Raw genomic sequence first — 23,782 nt, 5'->3', positions numbered from 1 at the left:
GATGGAACAAACACCCCTGTGCAACACCTGCCATCTGTAACAAATCACCTCCTCAATGGTCCAAGTCAAGCAATGCTTTAACAAAAAGCTGCATCTTGCCCTGTGCCCTGAAGTTCAACAAACTTTAGCTTTGGCTGAGTAGAGAAAAAGAGAAAGAAGGAAAGAACCACGTATGACAGATATAAATCACAGAGTCTAATGGACAACTGGAAAGGGCTCTGAAAGCATGATCATGTGTTGTATGAAAATCAGACTAGAATAAGCAGATCAGATCATTGATAAACATCCACTTGACACAAGTTGCTTCCATTCGGTGAGTTATGCTGGCGTTCAGTCCCCAACATAATCAGACATTGACACTGCAGCTTTGCTAAAACTTACTACATGACACCTCCTCCTCTGCATGATTAAGGCTGGCTTCACGGGTGTGCAGCAAACTGCACTGCATCGAAAGGGAATCCGTTTTGTTTCCTTTCCTCCTCTACATCTGGCTACTAGAAAGAACTGTAGAATCATCCTAGCAGCTGGCAGGCAGTCACCTGAACATTCACCTAGTATGTCTGGGTAAGTTAACAAGATACTAGATTTTGTTTGGAAGGGTCTGGGGGAGGTAATATTTGCCTGCTATCTCCACGGCTTACTCTATTCCGTCTGTTTGCTAGCTTTCCATCACACTGGTCTCTCTCTCTCTCTTTACCCTCCTTTTTGCTATTTTTTAGAATGTTATTCACTCCCAAAGAGGTTAAGTTGTAACTCAATACAGTTGCAGAGGGTTTTCATTACCAATTGCAAATTAGATACACACAAACAAAATTGATTCCTCTTTCCACACTGACTGTTCTCCCAGTAATGCTTGTTTTTGTTAGAAGTCATTGTTGAAAGGTGTGTTTTGAATCAGCTTGCAGATTAGTTCATCTCATGTATTTTAGAATTCTTACTACAATAAAAACATTACTTTTGTTCTGTTAAGCATCAAGTTGCTTATTCTGGACTAGATTGTGAATCCATGATTGACATTTTGTGGTACTTTACTCCTCCAGCAGCCCCTTTGAAATTGTGGCAACTCAGCGGGATGACTTGGTGTGAGTAAAGATGCCAGAGTATGGCCTTCTGAGTTTGAGTAACCACAGCAACTTAGCTTTCTCCCTGCTTATAATTTTCAAGAATCTAGGAAACAGAGAGGATTTTACTTGTTAAGAACATTTACTATAGCCTAGCATACTGATCTTTATTGTGTCATTATTTCCTTTTGCCAGTATAGCTTATTTTGTTCAGGTACTGATATAAACGATACTAGCAAAAGCACTTTTTTGCTGGTATAAGCTGCATCTCCCGTAAGAGAGTTTGACGGTACAGTTATATCGTCAAACCCTTTTTAGTGTAGACAAGGCTTAGATCCTCAATGCTTTGAGACAAGCACTGTCTTTTCGTTCCGTTTTTGTACAGCACCAAGCACAGTAGGGTCCTGTTGCATGATCATCATCATAATAAAGGAAATGCAACAGCTCCTTTAGAACAGAGTGCGTATGTGGGACAGGGAACAGATCACTGACAGGATGTTAAAACACTGAAACAAGATGACAGCTTGTTCCAGAAATACAGGTCCAGATTTTTAAAACTATATAGATGTTGCTGCGGTCAGCATCACAATACCTAAATGATTCAGGAATCTAAATCTCACTTTCAAAAGGGATTTAGGCACATAGGAGTCTAAATCCATCAGTTGCCTCTGAGATTTAGACTCTTAAGTGCCTAAATCCCTTTTGAAAAAGAGATTTAGATTCCTAAATCAGTTAGATGTTGCGATGCTAAGCACAGCAACATCGAAATAGCTTTAAAAATCTGGGCCCACTCAATAAATAGCAAAAATGCAGGGGCAGAGCCTCAGTTGATATAAATCTGATTAATGAATAATGTGAATGTGGAAACCTTCTGCTAAAGGTGCAGTAAAAAGGATAAACTAAAAAAGAAAAGACAGAGTCTTAAATGTGCATTTCAGATTTGCCATCTGTTATTAAAGCTTAACAATTTCGTTCTGAGCTTTTCCAAGTCCCCTTCCCTTCGAAGGCAACGGTGTTTTGAAATAACTTGAAGTATGATATAAGCTTTTCAGTGCTGAAAGTGGAGTGAAAAAGGTGTGTGTGTGGGGGGGAGGGGTCTATCATAATCCAGGAGCAGCAGCTTTGGTAAAACAGTACTTAAAGTGCTCCCCTCAGCAGTCCAGCTCAATTTTTAAATTAGCCATTTGGGCGGAGGGAGAGAGTCACTAAAAGGGACAAAAGGAGACAATCTAACACAATTTCATTGTGAGCTTTTCTATGCTCCCTTCCCAGGGTGCCATGAAGGAGACAGTATTGCTATCACTAATATACCTGATAAACAAGACCATTCAATGTCACGTTTGTCATTTAAAGACTAAATACCCACATGAATTGTATTATAGCACCAAATAAACGCCCCTTCATTGTCAGCTCCTGCTGTTACCATAGACAGAGGGGTGTTCTTCTAAGCATTCATTTGACTGGCAATCTGGAAAGTGCCAGTGTTCTAAGAGTTCACTACTACGCCAGCCAAAGCACTCTTTTGCTGGTACAAGTTGCATCTCTTCTAAAAGGGTTCTAAGAGTTAACTACCTTGTAGTTCCCTATGTGCCAGTTGGAAAATGCCAAAGTGAGATGTGGAAACTCCCATGGTTTTCTATGATTGTGTATTACAGAAATCATGCTTACCTCTTCATTTCCTAACTCTCCTTCCTTTCTTTCCTAGCATGCTACAGTGTCTAGGAAACTTTTTTGTTGTTTGCACAGTAGTTGATTTTACAAAATACATAGCATTGCATAGAGCGGAGGCAAGAGTGGGTCAGCAAAATACTGAGAGCAGAGAATGGAAAGCTCCATCCCCTGCAAATAACATATCAGAAGTCAAATCCAGTTTTACACACAATATTAAACAACAATTTTGTATTGAATAGATGACCTCATCTCTCTTTCTTTTCTTTCCATGTCAAATATCGGTGATTCTAGAAATGTCTTTTCTATCCATGTCTAATATCTGTGGTTCTGGAAAGTGGTAGGAAAGAGGGGAGCTTTAATTTGGGGGGTGAAGTTTATGTGGGGAAGCTCTCATGTGACTCGGCTACGGAAAAGATGGTACAGGCACTGCTAGGAAAAGCCAAGGGATATTAAAACACACATATACTCTACGGTATAGACAAACTCTAAACTTATCTGAAATCCAGATTTTCAATATATTCTCTTTGCACCCAGTAAGATCCATTTAAAAAAAACATTTACTATCTCCTACCTACTGGTATTAGGGACAAACCATAGAAGGCACTAAATTGAGTTTGCCAAATGCAGGTGCTAATCAAAGCTATCACTTGAGATCCTATAATGCCCTAACTGTGGGGCATTTGGAAGTTGTTCCATACAGTTGATTGCCCACTGTAACAGTCAGCCATCTAGCAGAGAGGGAGACTGCCACAAAAAGGGACAGACTATGCATTAAAGGTTTGATCTTACAAGATGCTGCATGCCTTATTGTCTCATTGGCTATAATGTCTCCTAGAGACATCAGTTGGCGCTAGATGACAAAACTGTTTTTAACTAAAACGCCCTGCATGTCCCTAGTGCCAGGCCAACTGAATCAGTGTATCTGAAACTCACCTGGATTCAAATTTTAAAGGTAGTTTAAGACTCAGCATGAAGTATTATTTTCCCCTCATTTATAGTTATATTGCATGCAGGGTCCTAAATCTCTGTGGGTGGAAGCAGACCCTGCAATAATTACATAGTAACAGTTAGCAAGTTTGCCTGAATTCCCACCACCTTGTAGCTTCACTGGAAAAAAGACAGACATGCGTTTTCATTCAGTTGGCAAAGAAGAATGCTCTTTGGCTTAGTGCCGTGAAATTAATAAAACCTAGAGAGTGTTTAGATTTTCAAAGTGCATTTTTACCCTGGGGATTCCTTGTTAGTCTTGTTTTCACTCTATTAGTTATTCCAGTTTAAGAGGGCGGTTTTATTATATTATTAGTTAGGATTATTTGTCTTCTAATATTTATATTTATTGTATATTAGTTTGTGTGCATGAATTATTTAGGCTGGATTTTATTTATGATTTGCCAACCCTGAGTGCCTAGATACCAGGGTGCAGTGATGCTTTAGAAATAAAGTTATCATTCTGTTAGTCCATCTAGTATAGTTGCAGTCCCTTGTGCAGCGTTAGCCGTTCGGGAGATTACTGGGGGTGGTGGTGGGGTGGGAGGGTTCTTACCATGATAGCCTCGGCTTGCTTGGAGTCCAGCTCTGACACCGCCCTGCGGAAGCCTTTGGCTGAAGAAGTGGAGGAGTTGGGGGTTGGCATCCTTGCTGTCGTACTGGCTCTGCTCTCAGCTTTGCCTCTCCTTGCCAGGCTTTTATAGGGCAGGTCTGACGTCAAAGACCCTTTCACATCCCCCCCTCCCCTTACCCACCTCCCTCCCTTTAGCCTGAGGGGGAGAGAAGAGGAGGAGGAGGGGATGTGGAGGAGAAAAACGCTTCTGTCCCATTAAATCTAATTGCTACAAAGATTGCAGACACCCTGCCTCTGCAAACCAGCCATCAGCCCTTCTCCTCCTGCACCCAAAAGCTTTCGCTCTCTGTTTCTCTTTCTCTCCCTCCTTGCAATGGAGTTCACGCCTTGGTCCTGTGTGTTTTATTCTCCCGCACTTTCTTCTCCAGTTTGGGCTACGCTGAGCTGAAGTGCTTTAATGCCATAAAAGAATAAAACCAAGGGAGATAAAGAGCCAGACCATTCTATCCTTTTTAGTCTACAGCCATACAATAATGTAGACAACAAAATAATAATGAATAATAAAAATGAAATAGGATGTGGCATGCCCACTTTGGACCTGATTCTGAGCTCACATCCACCCCCGCTGGCGTAAATCAGGAATAATTCTGCTGAAGTCAAAAGGGTCAGATCTCCAGATGCAGTAAATAGGCACCGCTCTCTTGACTTCAGCACTGATTAACACCAGCTGAAGATCTGGCCCAAAGGGGTCAGACTGGCATAAAACCAGCATAAATAAGACTAGAATCCTTGGGAGGAAAGTGGGAAGATTTTAAATTAAGAAATCTAATTGGAACAATATGAGAAGGATTCAGGGTTTTGCTCCGTTTGCTGTAATTAGTCCAAACCCAATGACTCGAAGATCCATGGAGCTATGATGATTCACGCCAGCTGAGGGGCTGCCTCAGGGATTTGGTGCTGCTACAACTGCCTTTTTCTCTTGGGCAAGACTTATTGGAAACAACTTCTGATCATTTTAAAAAATGGTGTTAATGTTGTGTGCTGACTTGCAAGCCTTAAGACTGAGGGCCAGCTAGTGTGAATGGTCATAGCACCATTGAAGTCAATGGCGTTATGTCAATTTGCATTAGCTGAGGATGTATCCCAGAAACCCTCTCTTGTTAATTACATGGGCCACAGCAATGTAAGACTCGTGTTATCTCCCTAACGGGCTCCCAACTCTGGCTGGGAGGGATCGTCTTCAGTGGAGAGATGATAGTCTAGTCTTGATGGCCTATCTGGTCCTTAGCCTCTCTACTAAACTGCCAAGCTGGTTTCAATGGCACTCATGTTTGCTGTGTTGTGGGTACTCCCACAATGAGATCTAGACTTAATAAGCCCCGTTTGTAAAGTGCTTGATGTCTCTTGACTGTTACAGTTTTGTTGTTTGTCATCTACCATAGTTAAATTGGAAAGTACAAACAGCATGACAAAACTGTATCAGTGCACAAAGATATTTTTGACCAGCACATCGGCGGGTGTACGGCAGCGTAGCTTCCTTGACATCAGTTATACCAATTTACACCAGCTGAGGATCTGTCCCAATACTGAATACAAATACATTTCAGCTGAATTTGGTCATTTTGGATTTCACCTGCTAGCACTAAACACATGCAAATACCATCGTTAGAGGGTGAATTGGCCCCTTTATGGGGGAGCAGGGTCCAGTGCACCTGTGACTCAATAGCTGCCTCTCAATTGGGTTTAAATAAACACACCTGGGCCAGAGAAGTGAGGAAGGGATAGATGACAGCTGCCTGGGTGCAGAGGAGACAGACAGAGAGCTAGTTGTCTGAGGGGAAAGAGTACCAGGAAACCAGGAGGAGAGCAATAACCATGAGCTGATGATGATGAGTATGAAGCTAGAGCTGAGGAACCCTGCAGGAAGGCTTGTGAAGTGGTCCCAAGGTAGAGTGAAAGAACCAGTATGGTCAATGTAACCTGGCCCCAGAAGCAAGCAATTGATCCTAGAGGGAGGTCCCAGGGAGCAAAGGTAGGACTCACAGCAAGGAAGCCTGGGGAGCGTAACACTGCAGAGAGACCTGAGTGGAGTGCTGTAGAAAGAACCCGAGAACCAGGGGTTGGTCCTGGAGGGAGGTTCTTCTGAGCAGGGATAGGAATCAAAGGTGAGGAGTCCTGGGGCAATGAAACACTCTGAGGAGACCCTCTTTCAACAGACCTGACTTGGGGACATGGGAAAAAACTTGTGGGAGACAAGTGGGTCTTGGAACTCCCAGGTAGGAGGCCTGGAGAGTGAGGCCTTGGCTCAGGACAAAGGAACTGGGGTAGACTAGTTAATGACTCTTGAGTGGGTGACCTGGGAATGGTGACCTTTTGTATGGGATTGGAGAGCTGCTGCGTAGTAACCCTTGTTTTACTTAAGCGGTTTTGAGAGGAACTGGTTTTACTATGAGGGATCTGTGGACTGGGGCACTTTATATGAATAAAAGGGTTTGAATTTGCCTTTTAGAAAGACAATATTCCTTTGAATGTATGGAGAAAAGGGAAACTGAGGAAGACGTATGGTTATGCCATGGCCTGCTGCAGGAGAGTGGCCCTAGAAGGGGCTGCCTCAAAACAGCCATTCTTTAGAGGTAAAAAAAACTGAAGCAATGTGCAAAGTACCAGCCAGGGAGTCTGCTATCCCAGCTCTCCTCAGCTCTCAGCCACCTCTGCCTCCCTGATTTTCACATGCCCCTTCTCTCACGTTTTGAACACCGAGTTCTTTCCATGCCTTTAATTTCATCCCTAATCCCCTCTGTGCCTCTCAAACCTACTGTTCTCCCTCTGCTAAAAGCTGGCTGCTTGAAATGTGAAATGAAAAATAGTCTCACTTACCAAACTGAAGTGCAGGACAGCACTCGGAACCTTCCTACATCACCTTCCTAAAGTCCGATTGTGTTTATCATAGAACCAAAGCAGTCCACTGTCCTGCTCAGTGCCTATGTGCTACTCCCATTGATAGTTCTAGGCAGTGCATGAAGGGGAGAGCAGACTGAGGTATACGCTATAGACGCCATAAAATATTTTGGAAAAAGAAGCAGGGAGTGGTGTGTGGCCAAAGTGCTCCTGAGCTCCGGTGACCTTTGGCTGCTGGAATGGCACTTTGGGGCTACTGGGAGTGAGAAACAAATTAGAGTATCCCCGAGGCTGATTTAGTTTGTGCCAATGGCTGAAGTGATCCCTGGTGAGCAGCTGGACTGGGGTTTGAGGAGGAAGGGAAGCAGTGTCTGTCAGGCGGCTTAGAGATACCTTTGCTCGTTTCTTTCCTCACTGGATCAAGCACTGAACACAGGATGCGCAGTCCTGCGGGTTGAGCTCAGTATTTGAGTTATTGTCTAAGTATAAACTTTTCCAGCATTTGCACTGAATATAAATTTGCTTGACCCCCACTTTGGTTAAAGTTCTGACCAAGAAAACATTTAATTTGAAAAATGAAGGGAGATTCCTACAGTCCTTCACCCTTTTTTCTAGGAGTGTGCGCATACCCACCCACCCCATGGATTTATCACAAGCTAAGGCGAAGAAACATTTTGTTGAAATTATTCATTTAGGGCCCAGTGCAACTTCCATTGAAGTCAATCCTTATTGATTATGTCTAAAAAGAATCTCTAGGATAGGAATGCTGCCTCTGAGTTGTCTGGACAGATTCAATTACAGGGAAATATCGAGGTACATTGTCAGTATTAAGAAACGATTCCATCAACACGGGTCAGAGAACTGAATATGAGCAGCCCCTAAGGGGGAATTAACACTCCCTTCTATAAATGCTTCCTGAACTTACCAGCTTGGTGCAGTAGAACTTTGTGATGGTGAATTGTAAGTTAAAAGAAAGTCGGAGAATTGAGATCAATTATCTTAATATAACCCATGAGGACCTGTGGTAAGAACAGCCATTGAATGGAACCAACTTTTTAAAGAGGTGATGGAATCAAAAGTCACTTGAATCCTTCACGTTATAATTTGTTGAACCAATACGGGATATGGTCTAGATGTATTAGGATACTGCTAAATGACAGCACAAGAGAATGGACTATATGTCTCTTTCAGCTGTAACAATTCTGAGATTCTTTTTCTGACCAACTTATCATATGCATTCTTATAATGATACCATGGTATGACTCTTATTTCTAGGGAAGTTTAACTAAGGAAGCCATAGTTAGATTGAGAACTGGAGAGGTATCTGTAATTAGAGCTGGCTGGAGAAACTTTGAACCATATTCTGACAGAATATGCAGTTCGGTCAAAATTGAAATGTTTCATGAAATTGGATTCATTTTGCTGGAATTTCATTTAGGAAGAAATGGTGGGGAGGGAAGACTTGACAATGTCAAAACATCCAGTTTCATTTTTGGAATGAAATATTTTGGGTTTTTTTGTTTGGAAACATCTTTCCATTTAGATATTTTTATTCTGCATTATATTATACATTACAATGTGTACTACTGTGAATGAACCAAACATCCTTTTAAAAACTCTCCTGCATATGGAGAATTTTGTAATTTTGGGGTTTCACTCAGATTTGGAATGAAGCCAAATTTTGAAAAAACCCAAATCTTTTGTGGAAAAGGGGATTTCCATCCCCCACACAAGTCTAATATCTGCCTTTAAATAAGGAAGACTTAGCCCACTTTCATGTTGGCAACTTAGCACTACCACACACTTGGAAAAGCAGAGCTTTTCTTGGAGTAGCTTTTAGTAGGAGATGGTGGGCATAAACCAGCCACTAAAACCAACTCCAGTTGACGGTATATTTTTAAACTACCAGTTCAAGTGGACAGAGGATATTGGCAAAGTACTTTGCTTTTAATAAATTAACTGGGAGCACAAAGTGTCATTTAAATGTCTCTCTAGCAGACAAATGTAAAGCAATCAAAGATTATATATAAAGAATGCTCTGAAAAGTACTGGCTTTAAAACCAGATGACCCCACCAGAAAAGCTTTCAAGAATATTGTACTGATCAAATGAACCTGTTGGGTTATATTTTCTGTGTTCCTTTTGCCTCATTCTTGATCACTTGCATCCACGTGCAAACAAAGACTTCACTGAAGTTCATCCATTCTTCCTACTTGTTCCACTATCCCTTTCAAAGTCCAATCCTTCCTGCTATGGGAATGCATAAAGGAGGTCACTCACTGCTAGAGCGCTTCCATGTGGCCAGCTGTGGCATAGCAGCACTCTCCCCAGTTGGTACCCCCTGCTGACCATTGCTCCGACTCTGCAGACCCATAACTTGGCCCTCTGGCCAGATCACAATTTAAGTCCACTCTTTTCAGGTTACCAGAAAAGTCCAACAAACAAAGTCCAAGACCTTGTAGCAGATCTTCGCCCCCAACTCTGGGCTTTGGGGTCCTCACTCCCATTTCTCAGGGCTCTCTGTCATCCATGTCTGCTTCTTAGAGCCTTCAAACCACCTTTCCCAGTGACAGGATCTGGGCTGTCCTACTATACTGGGTTCCAGCCCAGAGATCCTATAACCAGCAGCCAAGGTCTGCTACTTCAAACTACTTGCTTCTTCCTACCTTCACCTTACTCTGGCCTTCTCCCTCACAACCTCTCTAGGCTCACCCTTCTATCAGGGCCAAGATTCATAAGGCTTTCCCCTGGAATCTCCAACAAAATCCCAAGCTAACAGTATAACCTTAAATACCCCACAACGCTCCTTGGGCTCTTTCTGGTCCCAGAGGGTGACTGCAGAGTTCCTATCTCTTTCCTTACAGATCCTTTACTACTGTCAAGTTCCTTTCTTTATATTAACCCACAGCTTGGATTGATCAATAATTGTGGCTGGCCCACCCACCAGCTGAGGCCAGGTACCCTGAGCTCAGTAGTTCTAGTTATCTGTTTCATGACAGTGTGGAATACATTCCCCATCACAGGATGATATTCTTAGCCATATGAAAAAACAATCCTTTTTTGAACTCTAAGATCTTAACCTCCATGTTATCTTGTGGCAATGAGTTCCACAGACTAATTATTCATTTTGTGAAAAAGTTATCTAGGATTTCCTTAGAGGCATCTGCTGGGAGAAATAGAGTGAAACTAGGGTAAAATCTGGGACCCATTGAAATCAGTGGCAAAATTCCCATCAACTTCAATATAGATCAGGATTTCACCCATAGTCAATAAAAAGATTTCCAGGTCTGAATGCTCATGGAGATGGAATTTAAAATTTCTGTCCAGGAGAGGCCAGTCCCTCAAACTGAAGTGACTCACCTCTTCCTTTCTCCTTTGTTTCTTCTATCCCCTTTTCAATTGACCACAATTTGGCCTTTTTTTTTTTTTTAACTATATCCTTTCTAAAAGTCTCTGCCACCACTCCCCAGGAGTCTTCCACTCCTTCTAGTGCTGAATGGGTGTTTCTAAAGGCAATGCATACAGGCAGCTGCCTGGGAGAGAGAGACGTTTCAGGGACGTGCTACTTGGGGATGGAGACAAAATGGCAAGTTCTTTAACACCCACCTTTCCTCTGGCATTCAGCTGAAACCCTCTTATTTGTGCCCCCATGCAATAAAAATGTATTGGGGTGGTGCTGCCTTTTGGTACCTCATCATCTTCTTAGTAATGCCATGGGAAGAGCTGGAGACACAGCTTGTAGGAGGGGAAAGCTGTTGAAGATTTCACCATGAGTGAGTTTCCTTCTGGACAAGGAGGGTTGGGTGCAGCTCCTTTTGGAGACAGTTAGTGCTGTTCAGTGCATCTGCCAGGAGGAGTGGTTCATGGCTGCACTGCAACACAAGTTATAGCTTCCTGGCAAGATCTGGTGCACGCTTTCTGCAGCACACCCAGCCCCTGCCTCATGGAGCTGAATTCCCCAGTTGGGCTTCCCACCATAGTGGTGGGTTGCACAGTCGCTGTGGCCCATCAGTCCAGCTCCCCTGCTTCCCAAATTGTGCTTCTTAAGCAGTTATTACTGATGCCTCAACCTTAGTTCAAGTTTGGACTAGAGATGAGCAGGAGTCTAAGTATGGCTTCATTTAGCATTTATTATTTGCATTACAGTACTGCCTAGAAGCTGCAGCTGAGACCAAGGCCCCTGGTGCTAGGTGCTGCACAAGCATACAGTGAGCATCAGTCCCTGAACCAAACAGCTTACAATATAAATGGACAAGACAGACAAAAGAATCACTACCCCATTATCAGACATGGGAAACTGAGGCACAGAGCCATTCAGCGACTTACCAAAGTCACACGAAGAGCTGGAAATTGAAGCTGGAGCTCCCAAGCCTCAGGTGAGTTTCTTAATCACAAGATCAGCTTCTTCTACCATCCATTCTCTCAGGGTGGGTCAGACCCCTCTCCAGTTCAGAGAGGAGCGGGACAGCCCATCCAAACACGAAGTGCACTAATGAAAACCAACCCCCACCTGCTAGGAGACCCCCTACGGCTCTGACATTTCCATCCCTTGGTGTCTCTGTGTCTCAGTTAATCATCTATTCCATTGGGTGTACAATTAGTGCTAATGTCAAATGTAATTTTTGTGTGTGTGCCTAGCTAAACATTGGCCCCACCAGAACCATGCCTGCCTGCGGTTTCCACCACTATTTGACTAAATAATGAACCCTGTTCGGGAAGAAAGAAGAGCACTTCTTTAGAAAGCATTTGAAAGGGATTCAAGATGAAGCAAGAGCACTCGTTCTCTAGCGCTATGTTTCTGATGTTCAGGCCACAGTTTTCTCTCCGTGTGTATAGGCATCATGTTCATACAGGGACGGTTCATGTATATTAAAGGGATTTATCGGATCTTATTCCTGAAGCAGAAGTGGAAACTGCTAACACCCTTGGAGGCAGCTTATCTGAACTGGTCCGAAAAAGGGAAAGCAACTCTGACTGTGCCTTACTAAAGGGTAAGCCAGAGCTGAGAGAGATTAAGGAAATGGCATTATCATACACAACACTGTTGGTCTGTCTTTTGGATGTTCATTTCACCTGCTGTTGGATCCTAGTGCTGATGATACAGAAGAAATAGCAGGAAAGTGTCTGTTACTTCAGGCATTTCGGGTGGATTAATTTGGTTGTTCATACATCTTAAATAAATGTTTGTAATAAATGCCCTTATTAAGTATCCTGGATGCAGGGACAAATCTGCTTGTCTAGTGTATGCTTGTCTAAACTGCCCAGGGGGCACTCAGCTGAAAAGACCACACTCCTAATACTTTATGGCCCTAATCTAAAGCACATGATGGTTGATGGAAAGACACCCATTGACTTTGGATCGGGCCCTAGCTGAGCAAGGATATTAGTATGTATTTATTCGTATTGCCATAGCACCTGGGAGCCCCAATCATGGAGCAGGATCCCATTGTGCTAGGCGCTGTACAAACATAGTACAAAAAGGCAGTCCCTACTGACATGCCACTTGGTATCTGAAGACTGCGGGTTCCACTTCAGGGCAGACTGTTCAATAACAAGGAAGATAGCCCAGTGCCAGCTGTGACTTTGACTCTTCAAACACACTAGCTAACCACACTGGTTGTTAACTCTGTAGACTTTTTGCCAGCCTTCATATAGAATTTAAACAGTCCCCTTGGAAACCCCAGTCCCTCTTGGCTCTAAGTAAGTGGACCCCTGTGATATTAGGCCCCTTTCACTGTAATATAGCAGAAAATCCAATTTCCTCTGTTCCCAAAGGACTAGAAACATGTCACGGGTCAGTTCTTCGTTAGATTTCCCTCCTTTATCCAATAAGGCAATGCTCAGTCTGATCCTGTAATAAACTTATTTAGGCTTTATTAATTAAATGAAAATGAAGCAAGAGATATTTGCACAATGCTAAGAATACTAAACAGTCAGACAGACCAAGCCAAACTTAGGTTATTATCTTATAAAACTTCTGTTCAAAGTAACAAAATCTCATAGGTTCAGCTTCTGAGGCTTATCCCAGCTGTGGAAGCTAGGGGTCCTTTATCTGGCACACAAAGTCTTTCCCTCTTAAGATCCAGTCTGGTAAAAAGAATCTGATTTCCTTCTCCTAGGCAGCTTTTATCTGAAAACCCTGCCATGTGCCTATTCGGAACCTAGGCTTACAGATGAACAAGGTGATGGGGAGGAGTCCATGAGGTAATTCTTCAGTGAAGTCATCCTGAATGACTCATCCCTGGGTGGGAGTTTCCTCTTCTCTGTTGACCTGTACACTGGTTTCTACCTAGTGTATTGAGAACATGTTGCTTTTTAATGGGTATCAATTGACCATTCTTCCCCTAAGAGGTATAGTCGTTTCTATGGGTGAAACTCTGCAATGATTAATGGATCTTGTTCTCGTGCGGTGTGTCCCAGCCGTGTGAGAGTTATGTAAAATGCATGCACAGATGTTACTCTTCACATGAGAAATTCAGAGATTAACATATGCATATTATAGTTATCAGATCATCAGCATTTAGGAAAGTCCAAACACTACATATTTTACTTTACTTCAATTTTAACAACTTAATTTTAATAACATTCCACCAGCGTTTTGCCTGACGCTTTCAGCTGATACATAGGCCTAGAACTGGCCTAAGTCTCCAGCATCACACCTATCCAAAGAGCTTATCTTCTGGGCAGTGCCCTGAGAGTCATGCAAGCAGTTAGTGTTTTACTTGGTATCTCTTAATGCCCCCCAAATCATGTATATAACAGCATAGCTATATTACTTCTTCTACAGCCCATCAAGCCTTCTTAGAAACCCCACCCAGTAGCGGAAGAGCTTTTATGCCCATGGCCTTAGGCAGCACATGCAAAGGCCCAAGGTACTACTAAAGCACCAGCGGCCTAAGCCACTGTTAATTGAAGTGGATGGAGAGATTCCGACTGACTTCAGTGGGCTTTGGATCAGGTCTCAAATGCATCACATTCTCCTATAGCTACTGGTTGCACCATTAGGTTGCTCATCACTAACCACCCAGGCTCCTAGCTGAATCAGAGCCCCTGTGAAAGAGCACCTCCTGTCAGTGCCCGAAAGGGCGTGCTGGCTCAGTGGGGCCAGAGGCATAACGTAAAGACTCAGGAATTGACCTCAAAGGCAGAACTCATTTGATATTTCAGAAGCAGGATGGTAGGGAGTGCACTTTTGTTGGTGTTACCATTCACCAACTGGTCTAAACATGACTGTAGAATATCCAAACTATTAGTAACTGGTACATTCCTCCTCACTATACCACAGTCTGAATGTGGGATTACATGGCCCCTTCACTGAAAAACAAATGCTCTCAAGACACCAAAGCAAGAAAAAAAAGGGGAGGGGGGAAATACTTCCATTCCAACAGAAGCCATTTAAACCATCCGTTGAAGAGGCTGTGTGTCCTCTGCTTGAGACCAGCACCTCTGACTGACTATTCCTTTGCAGTGGTGGTGTTTTTAATTATTTGTATTACAGTAGCACCTCGAGGCCCCAACTGATATCAGAGCCAAATTTTGCTAGGTTCTTTGCATACACATGAGGGAGAAACAGTCCTTGCCAAAAAGAGCATGCAGTCTAAATAGAGAACATAGACACAGGGGAAACAGAGGTGAAGTGATTTGCCCAAGATCACACAGCGGATCAGTGGCAGAGCTGGGAATAGAATCAGGTCACCTGAGTCCCAATCCAGTGCCATATCCCTTAGACCACACTGTCCCTCTAGTTCTGTGGCATAGTCCCTACACTGGAGTTTCACTGGTGCCCCTCCGCCTCTTTGGGAGTTGCTGTGGCATCAGAGCAAGCTACAGATCATTCTGTTTTTCTTTTTGGAAAAGGTGTGTCCACCTGAAGGGGACTGGATTTGGCCTTCCTTGATGCATCATTAGGATCATTAGGATGACATGTTGCTGAGTCTATTAGTGTTAATATGCTGAACAGCGGGAACCTGCTTATATGTGTAGAGAAGCCTGGAGAGCATGGGAGTTGGGAAAGCTGTCCCTCCTAGGAAAATGTTGTCGTCTGTCCTCTAATAAAGCAGTTGGCATTGTGTTAGGAGCCCACATGTAAACCAAAGCTCTGCTTCCCGCTCAAATATTACAAAGTCCCATTCCCCAAAAGGATTCAGGCAGGATGTTTGCCATTCTTGGAAGTCAAAAATAAATCAGACACCCTCATCCTGGGGTACAACCTGGAACTGGTTGCTAGTGACAAGCAGCAAACCTCTCCAAGCACTGAATCACTCAGTACAACAGCACATGGAGCCCCACACCCAGCTAAATTGCATGAAAGTTCCCTGCACCACTCATGAATCACCCAGAAAAAGTCCCCAGCAAATCTCCCAAGCCCCCAGCCTTGTACCCCAGAACTGTACCGTCTTGTCCTGATCAGAAGCCTGACCAGTGTAAGTTCATTACCCAGTCCACCCCTCCCTCAATGTGGAGAGGACCCACACTAACCTTTGTAAACTGAGCACTTTAACCAAAACACACTGTTTTAGGTAAAATATAAAACAAATTTATTAACTACAGAAAGAAGGATTTTATATTATTATAAGTGAAAGGCACAAAAGGTCAGAGATGGTTACCAAAGAAAATAAAAGGTAAGCATGCAGTCTTAATCCTAAACCTTATTAAACTAGGCAGTATTTGGATCAAGCAGTTTTTCTCACCCCACTTGATGTTGCAGGTAGGTTACAGTCCTCAATACATAGGCTTTCCCTTTAAGCCTGGGACCAGTCTCCTCAGTTCAAGTCTGTGTCTTCCCATTGTTCTTGTTGCTTCCACCATAGGTTAGCGAGGAGAAAGATAATCACATGATGCCACTGTCTCTTATTTTATACCCTCAGTCCATGTACCTGAAAAATGGAACATACTAGCCCAGACATGTCCTGGTGGGCTTTGCTGAGTCCCTGAGTTGGGTAATCCCCATTATGGTGCTTGTGCAACTCTCTTACAGAACTATAAACCTCTTATTTACAATACCTCTGCTGATTAATGGTTGTTTAACACCTGCCTGGGTGTGGATCACCTCCTTTGTTGTCACTGGAGAACTAGCAGTGGACGACTCCCAAACTGATAACGTATTTCAATAACAATACAGCAACATGTCATAACTTCATACACACTAACGATATACATATTTTGACAGAATAATGGATTTCAGGAGATCATGACCTTTCATATGATATCTTCCATGGCATGCTTTGTATGAAATAGCACACCTATATATGAATGATGCTACTTTGAGATACGGTGTGTCACATTCTCCTAATAAAAATTCTCTTGGCAACCTTGAGTGCCCTTGTCATGGGAGAGGCAGAGCACTGGGAACACAGCAGCACTCATTTAAGCTCTTGGCACCACCTTTCCCCCAGCCTTAGCTCCTACGTTGCATGCAGCCCAACGAGATCCAAGGAACTAGCCTTATATGCTTTAAAGAGCTGATATATACTACTGTGAAAGTGACCATTACCTACTGATCATTCAATGGGATGAAATCTCATATGACCAACAGTGCACAATACAGTGTTCTACTGATGACCATGTTTGGAGTTCAGTTCCCCATGTGGTTCTCTCTCTCCCCCCTCCTTCCATAGTCTTGAATAATTATAGTCTGCCACTTTAAGCAATTACAACAGAGTTTAGCCAGTTCTATCAAATCGTGCTTTTTCCATTCACAGCTCCATTCAACTTCACTGAATGCCACAAAAGAGTTTAATAGCACATAATGATACCTCACAGCTCAGCGTCATTGGCAACCTCCCTGGGACTGGAGGAACAGGAAAAGAATATAATTAAAATCCACATCTACATTGACTTTACAGCCACCTATTATTTAGCAAACCATGACTTTTAGCACTTGTCCCCTTGTGCTCAGGGTGGTTTTGTTAGAAGCAAAGCTTTTCTAACTTCTGAGGCTCCTCTGAGGCCAAACCACTGTACCCTGGACAAGTTGGTTTTGACAGGCAGTTGGCATGGTGTGTGAATCCAACATGGAGAGCTGCTCTCCTGTGCACTAGATCACTAGGATGCTGATGGGCAGATCTTACCATGCTCAGAGGTGGGGAGGTAGAATTTGGCCCTAGAGCTTTGCTGTCAATGGATCATACTGTGTTCAGAGACTGGGAACTCATTAAGTGTACAAGGCTCTGGCAGGGAAACAGATTCACAATTCATATACTGCCAGAGAGGCAAGGATGTTGGCCACATGCTAGATGTGTAGTACACAGAAGGGAGAAAGAAAGGGTCTTTTTGCATACTCCTTGGCTTTGTAATGCTCCCATGTACTCTTTATCCTCCTTCCGTGCTACTGGCTATCTGACCTTCTTTCACCACCTTTTAAATGCTGCTTTGGGCCTCCTCCATTCGTCCCAACTTTTTTCACTTTCTAATCTGCAATAACCTCAGGGATGGAGATGACAGGGGGAGCATAGAAACATTCTATGCTCTATGATTCTGGGGGGACTGCATGGTCCCTTGTGCTGCTGAATTCGCCACGCTGACCAAATAGGAAATGAAATTAAAAAGTTCCCGGGGCTTTTCCTGTGTACCTGGCTAGTGCATTGGAGTTCAAAGTGCTGTCCAGAGCGATCACAATGGAGCACTCTGGGATAGCTCCCTGAGGCCAATACCTTTGATTTGCGTCCACACTACCCCAAATTCGACCCAGCAATGTCGATTTTAGTGCTACTCCCTTCGGAGTACAGAAGTCGATTTTAAGAGCCCTTTAGGTTGACGGAACGGGGTTGGTTGTGTGGATGCAGTCATTTTTAAATTGACCTAACACGGCTAAATTTGACATAACCCTGTAGTGTAGACCAGTATCTGAAAACCTCATAATTTGAGGTTTTACAATTTGTGAAACTGATTCAATTTTATGATAAATTTCTACAATTTTTCCCCTTCTCAAAGATGGGACATTTTGGAATGAAAATGGGCCTGGTTTTACTCATGTATGATCCTGTTTTCAAGCAAAGCTCTTGATGGTATTAAAATTCACAATTTTGTTCTCACAAAGCTTAGTTTTTGCACTGAAACAAGCCAAATATTGAAACCACACATGGTTCAATGGGCAATTGCCATTTTGTGAAAATTTCACACCAGTCAACTGTTGGGAGGATAATAACATGGCTCTGAGCAAAAAGGTGAACTTTTCCCCCCAAGAACACATGCAAAATCAGTGTTTTCACATGACCCTATAGCTTAGAACTCAGTCTTGATGTCTCAGAAAAAAAACAACAATCTCTCACTTTCTGCCTCAGAGGGAGAAATGCTGCAGCAATTAACATTAACAAGAGCCAGGAAATGGCCAAGGAGCATCTGAGCGAGAATTCAGAAACATCATATTGATGATTCTACCGTCACTGCAGAATCCAAAACAACGCTTTCCTCTTGGATCAATGGGGAAGCACTTAAGTGTCATTTGGTCTTTGGAAATATGGGCAGCGAACAGACAGGCAGCTGGCAGGAGGCAAAATAAAGCGTACCTTCCCTTGGAACCTTTCAGAATTGTAAAGCTAATTGGTCACCTTCTCACCCCCACACAGCAAATGTAGATATTTCCCCAAAATGCCGCTTGTAAGAGCACTGATACAGCAAAAAAAATAATTAAATAAATAAATAGTAGAGGAGATAGTTTTGCTCCCTGATGACATCAAAATGCTGTGAGATCTCTGGAGAGTTCATAAGTTTGCCCATATTTCCATCAATCCTCTCTGATGCCTTCCAGTGTCCTGTGATAGTCCACCACATAGGAGCCATTAACAAAAAACGCACATCTATAAACACCAAATTCTTAGTTGATTCTGATTTGTCACCTGTGTAGGACAGCAGGTATTTCAGACAGAGTAAAATTCAACCCAGTGTAGAGTCAGCACAAGGCCTATGCACCTCTTAATTCCCCTTATAGAGATCAGCTCCTCTATGATTCTAAGATGAGTCTCATGATAGCTAATGTTTTACTGCAAGCTCCAGCTCCTGGAGTCAGGTAATTGCATCTGACGAAGTGGGTATTCACTCACGAAAGCTTATGATCCAATACATCTGTTAGTCTATAAGGTGCCACAGGACTCTTTGTAGGTGATTGCATGAGAACCTCAGCTTTCAAGTTTCTAGCTCTAATGGCTGTGGAGCAAAGCCTAAAAATGTGATCCAAGTATAGCCAAAAGGAAACCAGAAGGCAAATAAGAAGAGCCCAAATTACTATTACTATTTTATTTTATTTGTAAATCTCATGATTTTTAAGCCCAACTGATGAATTTGGGTAGCTTGACTCAGGATTTTTAAATGTTTGGAGTTGGCAATACTATCTCTCATCTGTAAAAACAGTTACACGGTTATCCTTATACCAAAAGCTGAGAGGGCAAAACATCAGAAGCAATCTGAAATAAAAAAGATCAATTGTCCAGGGCTGATTACATCTACAGAGCAGCTACATGAACAAGTGGAGCAAACGTGGGGCTGCCTTTCTCAACTGCCTCACTATGGGGCCTTGGGCAAGTCATATAACCCTCTGCCTTAATATCCTCCTCTGTAGATTAGGTTAATAGTTTTCATGGCTTCTTACTTCTTAGTGCTGTTGTAAGGAATAATTGGTTAATGTCTCTCCAGAGCTTTGTAAATGAAGAAAGCAACATAAGCACTTTAGTATTTGGCTGGATTCTTCTTCCACAAGGCTTCTACCAAGGGGCAAATCCTTTTGGTCATGAAAGGGAGACAAACTCAAAAGTAGTGCATCCTCACAGTGCTTTGCAAATGCATCTCCACTCTTTCTCCTGTGGCACTCGCAGCAGACTGTTCCCTAATACTGTGTGCAAGCAAAAAAAATCACACTTCACTTTATTTTGTACCTATTCTAGCTGTAAGCCTCAGAACTAGGAGGTTTGCAGGGAACAGATGCTCTCTGGCCCCATCTATAGTTGAAATTTGAGTGTGTGTTCCTAAATGCTGCCAGATTCATTAGCATATTAAGCTCTCTGGCTCCCCCTATAGATAAAAAGGAAAAGTTGAGAGGTTCTTACCTGCTACCAGGCATAAACTGAATGTGCTGCAGTGGACTTTCAAAAAGGGTGAAAGTAATTCTTTATGCGCTAAATGTGAAATCAGCTCTGGGCTGAAACTAGAGTAGACTGAGTTTCCAACACTTTTCTTCAGGGTAGGCAAAAAGTGCAAGAATGGATGGTGCAATGAACAGTACATTTAAAGAAAAAGCAGGGAATTTCCCTCTGCACAGGAACCCCTCAGGATCCACCAGATGTGGCAAACCTTACACTACATGGACTATGCATTTGTGTCTGGAGAAAATGAGTAATTTTTGATACAAAGCAGTGGCTAAGATTTCCAAAAAGGACTAGTGAGTTTGGGAACCCAGCATGTGACACCTTAGAGTGGCCTGATTTTCAGAAAGTGCTGAGCCCTCACCCTCTGAAAATCATTGTCTTTCAATGAGACTTAGGCTCTCGTACTCAGTACATAAGTCACCTAGTGCAGGCACCTAAATCATTTAGGCACTTTTGAAATTTTTACCCTTGGCCACTGTTTCCGAGCCTTCTATAGCAGGAAATAATTTATATAATTTGTGCCAGCAGCAGAAGGGGGAGTGGAAAGCCAGTAACAAAGCTCACAAACCAGTTTCCATCTCCCTTTCACCGTTCACTATTTACAGCAAACGATTTCGGGTGAAATCCTTGCCCCATCGAAGTTGATGCCAAAATCCCATGCACTTCAAGGGGGCCAGGATTTCACCCCTTCATTTATAGATGCCCTTTCCCTAAGAGCTTCCCAGCAACTCATTTTGGGATCTGACTGCAGATGCAAATGGAGAGTGGCAACCGCGGAAAAAGCCATGGGTTTCCATCACTGGCAGTGTTTTTGTCAGTGTTTGCTGAATGCTCTTCCTTGTCAGTAACATGTAATTTCTGTTAAATATATATGTTCCCTCCCCCTCAATCCTTCCACCCCTTTTTCTCATTTTTTTTGAATGGCAGCTCCATGTCAGCCAAGAAGACAATAGGAGCAGATGACAGTAAAATGCAGCTCAGTACTACTTCTGAGTGCACAGAAAATAACCCACTCTTACCCACTTTGGTAGGTCTCTCCTCAGGCGTCAGAGAATGAAAATGATCCATCTGTCAAACAAAAGGTCTGATATAATTTTAGGATCAAGGGCTACGCTAGGAGTCCCAGATCATATGGAAATAGCACCATATTGACTTCATACAGATGTTTATTTATATGGTAATAGAAAGATGGTTTACATACAGCATTGAATGGATGAGATTTATTATGTAGACTCAACTAATTCTGAATCAGAATTTGCCAACGGTATTTCACAATGAAGTCCATGCAAGCTACATTGATTCACACCAGCTGAATCATGAGTTATTTTCATGAGTTAAATAAAAGGGAAAGAGCATGAGAAAACATTATTGTGTTCCTCTTTATCTGTAAAAAGAGGGACATATGTCTACCAGTGACAAGCCTCATTCAACCCACTCAGGGTTAGGGATAGTTCATTTTTAATCCAAACTTTGGGCCCATTTTTTGTGCCTTCGGGATATATTAAAAGTGATTTGCTGATCCAAGTTCCTGGGCGTTAAGGACCAAAAAGACTTGGGCATTGTTCACCATTGCATTATTGCAGTTTTATACTGGTGTATGATGGTTGATTTCAGTGGACTTATATCAATGTAAAATTGGAGTAACACAATGGTGAATCTGATTCTTATTAGGTTATATGTTCTATAACCTTTGCTGTTACAGGAGTGCTCTCTACACGAACAGAGAAAGGCATTAACAAGAACCAATGGCTAGTAGTTAAAGCCAGATAAATTCAGATTAGAAATAAGACACAAATGTTTAATAGTGAGGTTGATTAACCTTTGGAAGAAGCCACCAAGGCAAGTGGTGGGATCCCTATTTCTTGAAGTCTTTGACTAAAGACTGAATGCCTTTCTGGGAGATATAACATAAGTTACTGGGCTCAATATGGAATAACTGGACAAAATTCTATGCTGTGTGTCATACAGGGGGTCAGACTAGATAATCTAATGGCTCTTTTTGGCCTCAAAATCTATGACTCTCCAGTACTTTGTCCAATCTAGTAATGAGTCAGTGTAGAAACAGAATGGATATACCAGTAGGTCCAAGGAAGCTGTAGAACTAGGAACATCGCCACATGTAATGCAGCTACAGAATGCAGAGAGACACCTACAACCTATATTTTGAAATACTTCCTGCCTTGTGGTACGTGTGATGGCTCAGCCATCAGGGTCTTTTGGAAGGACGAAGGTGCGTTTGTACAAAACATTCTCCAGAACTCACTATGATTTCATGTTCCTCCCTCTCCTTTCAATTTCAGCTGTCCCCAAAACCTACCTGGGAGCCTTAGGTAAAAATGGGATCCAATTCTGGTCTCATTCACACTGATGCAAAATAGGAGTAACTCCACTGAAGTTAGCAGATTCCCCTGTGTAAAACAAGTGGAAGCAAGATCAAGATTGAGACCCATTATCGCTCAACTCCAAAAGAAAGCTACCTCTTTAATAAGAGAGACCCTCCCCAAGCAATATTACCAAACATGCAGACAAATAAAAATAAAACAAAGGATGATTTGGGTGGCCATTGAAGTGGGACTTTGTTTTCAGTTATCAGCTTCCTGAATTCTCCATGGTGCCTTATAGGAAGTTTTTGGGGTGACTGCACTTTGGGGCTATTTCAAAGTGACTAGGCAATGTAGTTTGATCCAGTATGTGTGCCCCATTGCTACAAAACCACCAAGCAGGAGCCATCTCGGAGGTCTCAACACAAGAAGACCACTACCCTTAAATGACTCATTCAGCTGTGTACCAACTGGCTATGCCCAGGAGTGAAAAGAGCCCAGGTAGTAAATAAAAACCTTCCTCACAGTGCCTAGCAATGTCTTCTCATCTTGCTGAGAGCTGGCCTTAGGAGTTTGATTTGGTGACAATCAACCCCAGCCCTCCATGGGTATGTTTAACAGGAATGGGCAGTCTTGAGATTTTTGACACCCCAACCTCCAGCAAGAGGAGTTAGTAGAGATGCTCCCACTTACTTAACACAGTACCATGCTAAATTGCAATCTGAGAGTGTCTCTGTTGTCAGAGAAGGACATTAGTAGTACCAGAGAAAGAGATGATGCAGAAGAAAAATTGGCTTTGTTGAAACTCTCTTCCTTTCCCTCAACCCCCACCTTTAAAATAGCTCTAAAAGCAATCGGATGCTGGAAGCAGCCTCCGCTAGTCCATCCCTCCTTTATCTGGAGTTAGCCCATGATCTCCCTCATCTGCCATCTCTTTCCCACTTTCTTCCTTTGTCTCCTTCCCTGCCTCCATTTCTCTCTCTTCTTCCCCTATTCTCCTGCCTTCTTTGTGCTTCCTCCCTCCCCCATCTTTTTCTCTGTTCGTCTCACACGCGCGCACACACACACACGCACCAACCTTGCAGTAGCCTGAAGGGAATTGTCTTGTACCTAAACTGGGATCCTGTTCAATTTGCCTTATCAGCCACTGCTAGGGCCATGTGTTTTGTCTCCACTTCCTCTTCCCACTGCT

The 23,782-nt window shown here is 42.9% G+C and overlaps 1 protein-coding gene across 1 annotated transcript in view; it reads right to left on the bottom strand.

Annotated features, from left to right (window-relative positions):
• Positions 1-4,379, bottom strand: part of TH (tyrosine hydroxylase) — a 33,138-nt gene extending 28,759 nt beyond the window's left edge. Inside the window, exon 1 of the mRNA XM_034770278.1 lies at positions 4,276-4,379. Within this exon, the coding sequence (XP_034626169.1) occupies positions 4,276-4,365 (90 nt within the window). The 5' untranslated portion in view covers positions 4,366-4,379. The remainder of the gene's footprint in view (positions 1-4,275) is intronic.
• Between the last annotated feature and the right edge of the window lie 19,403 nt (positions 4,380-23,782).

This window comes from Trachemys scripta, chromosome 4 (assembly GCF_013100865.1).
Source record: "Trachemys scripta elegans isolate TJP31775 chromosome 4, CAS_Tse_1.0, whole genome shotgun sequence".
In the NCBI taxonomy this organism is placed as follows: domain Eukaryota; kingdom Metazoa; phylum Chordata; order Testudines; family Emydidae; genus Trachemys; species Trachemys scripta.
Note: the sequence above shows the minus strand (reverse complement) of the source record. Positions and strands in the feature narration are given on the sequence as shown.